The sequence below is a fragment of the Lactuca virosa genome, chromosome 7 (assembly GCF_052849685.1).
Source record: "Lactuca virosa cultivar CGN04683 chromosome 7, Lactuca_virosa_CGN04683_v6, whole genome shotgun sequence".
Classification (NCBI taxonomy): Eukaryota; Viridiplantae; Streptophyta; class Magnoliopsida; order Asterales; family Asteraceae; genus Lactuca; species Lactuca virosa.
The window spans coordinates 146276152-146278114 of record NC_136432.1 but is presented as its reverse complement, the minus strand read 5'-3'; the positions used below and the strand labels follow the sequence as shown (position 1 = coordinate 146278114).

The 1963-nt window shown below is 40.3% G+C and overlaps 1 protein-coding gene across 1 annotated transcript; it reads left to right on the top strand.

Annotated features, from left to right (window-relative positions):
• The first annotated feature begins 564 nt into the window (after positions 1–564).
• On the top strand, positions 565–1116 carry LOC145127212 (uncharacterized). The gene has a single exon (XM_079062444.1). The coding sequence runs from the start codon at positions 565–567 to the stop codon at positions 1114–1116; it is 552 nt and encodes a 183-aa protein (XP_078918570.1).
• Positions 1117–1963: the final 847 nt, after the last annotated feature.

The following is a 1963-nucleotide window of genomic DNA, read 5'->3' as shown; positions in this document are numbered from 1 at the left end:
TAATACTAGATATTAATTTTAAAATTGAACCAAAAGTGATATCACATGTTTTAAATAGAATAATAAAACATACAAATCCGTTTTTCAAAATGCAAGTTTATGCCATCCAACTTTAGAAACATTTGCACATCACTTGTATAATGCTAGTGGGATAAAGGATACCTAACCATTAGTATCATCTTTTGGTGGCCAAAGTATTTTTGCGATTTCCATAACCAAGTTATAGGCCAGTTATACAAGTTTCTCTAATTGGATGACTTGATTGGAAAGCTCTTGTGATGAAGGCCACCTAAGCAAGAGTGTTCCAAGGCAAAGATAAGACCAAACATATCAAATTAACAAATGGATTGTTAAGGGTCTCATACATCTAGGAATTACAAATGGTGTAATTAATACAAGTTATTTACCTTGTTAAAATTCAGTAAATGGGATAAAGGATACCTAACCATTTATTTGATTTGCAACCTGGATCCTAGACTTTAAATAAATAATGTTTTTGGAAACAAAAGTGTATTATTTTTAAAGAATTAAATACTAAATGAAAACTTTGTTAAACTTTTGTAGATGGCTCCACCAACTATTATAACACACCAACACCCAATGAACATTCGATCAGTTCTCAACAAAGAAAACCTGAACCACTCCAACTTTTTGGATTGGCATAAAAATTTAAGAATCGTTTTGAAACAAGAAAAGAAAGACTATGTCCTTGAAAGTCAAACCCCTGATGAACCACCAACTGTGCTAAAGGTTGTGCATGACAAATGGTTGAAGCATATAGATGATTCACTTGATGTTTCATGTCTTATGCTTGCCACTATGGTTACTGATCTTCAGCGGGATCTGGAACTCTTCACTGCCTTTGACATGATTGAACATCTCAAGGAGATGTTTGGTCAATACGCTAGAACCGAAAGGTTCGAGACTGTGAGAGCCCTCCGTGACATTAAAATGGAGGATGGTGGAAATGTGAGCACACATGTTCTCAAGATGAAAAGCTATCTATATCAACTGGAGAGATTGCGCTCTCCATATCCACAAGACTTGGCCACAGATTTATTTCTGAACTCATTTCCAAAGTCTTATGATAAATCGGAACCCCATGACGATCAGTAATCTCCCGAACATACACATCGGCCAATTTATCGGCCGATGAGCTCTCTTGTATGGCCAGAAAGTGGGAACTCTTGGTCAATCGATCCACGATGACCCATATAACATCAAAACCCTTGGCGGTCTTTGGTAGCTTGGTGATAAAATCAATGGTGATCTATTCCCACTTCCATATGGAAACCTCCAAAGGCTGCAGCTTGCCATGCGGCCTCTGATGCTCGGCATTGACCATCCTACAGGTCAAGCACCTCTCAATGTACCATGCTATCTTCCTCTTCATACACAACCACCAGTAACTTAGTCTCAAATCCCAATAAATCTTGGTGGCTCCCGGGTCTATCGAAAAGCGAGACTTATGAGCCTCCCCCAAAATTATCTGTCTGATCCCAGCAGAAACCGAAACCCATACCCGACCACACCGGGTCAACAATACCCGACTATCGGTGAAAAATCTGTCGATCTCGCCCGTGATCCTCTCCTGTTTCCAGTTTTCCTTCTTGACTCCTTCTACTTGTGCCCCTCTAATCAAATCCAAAAGTGGAGAATCAATGGATATCCTCATACACATATCCCCAGATGAAGATCCAGCCGACTTGCGGCTCAAAGCATCCGCGACCACATTCGCTTTACCTGAATGGTAAAGGATCTCGCATTCATAATCCTTAACCACGTCAAGCCACCTGCGCTGCCTCATGTTCAGGTTCGGCTGGTCCATAAGATATCGTAAACTCTTGTGATCCGTGTAAACGGTACAACAAACCCCATAAAGATAATGTCTCCAAATCTTGAGGGAAAAAACCACTACCCCCAACTCCAGATCATGAGTAGGATATTGCGCCTCATGCGGCTT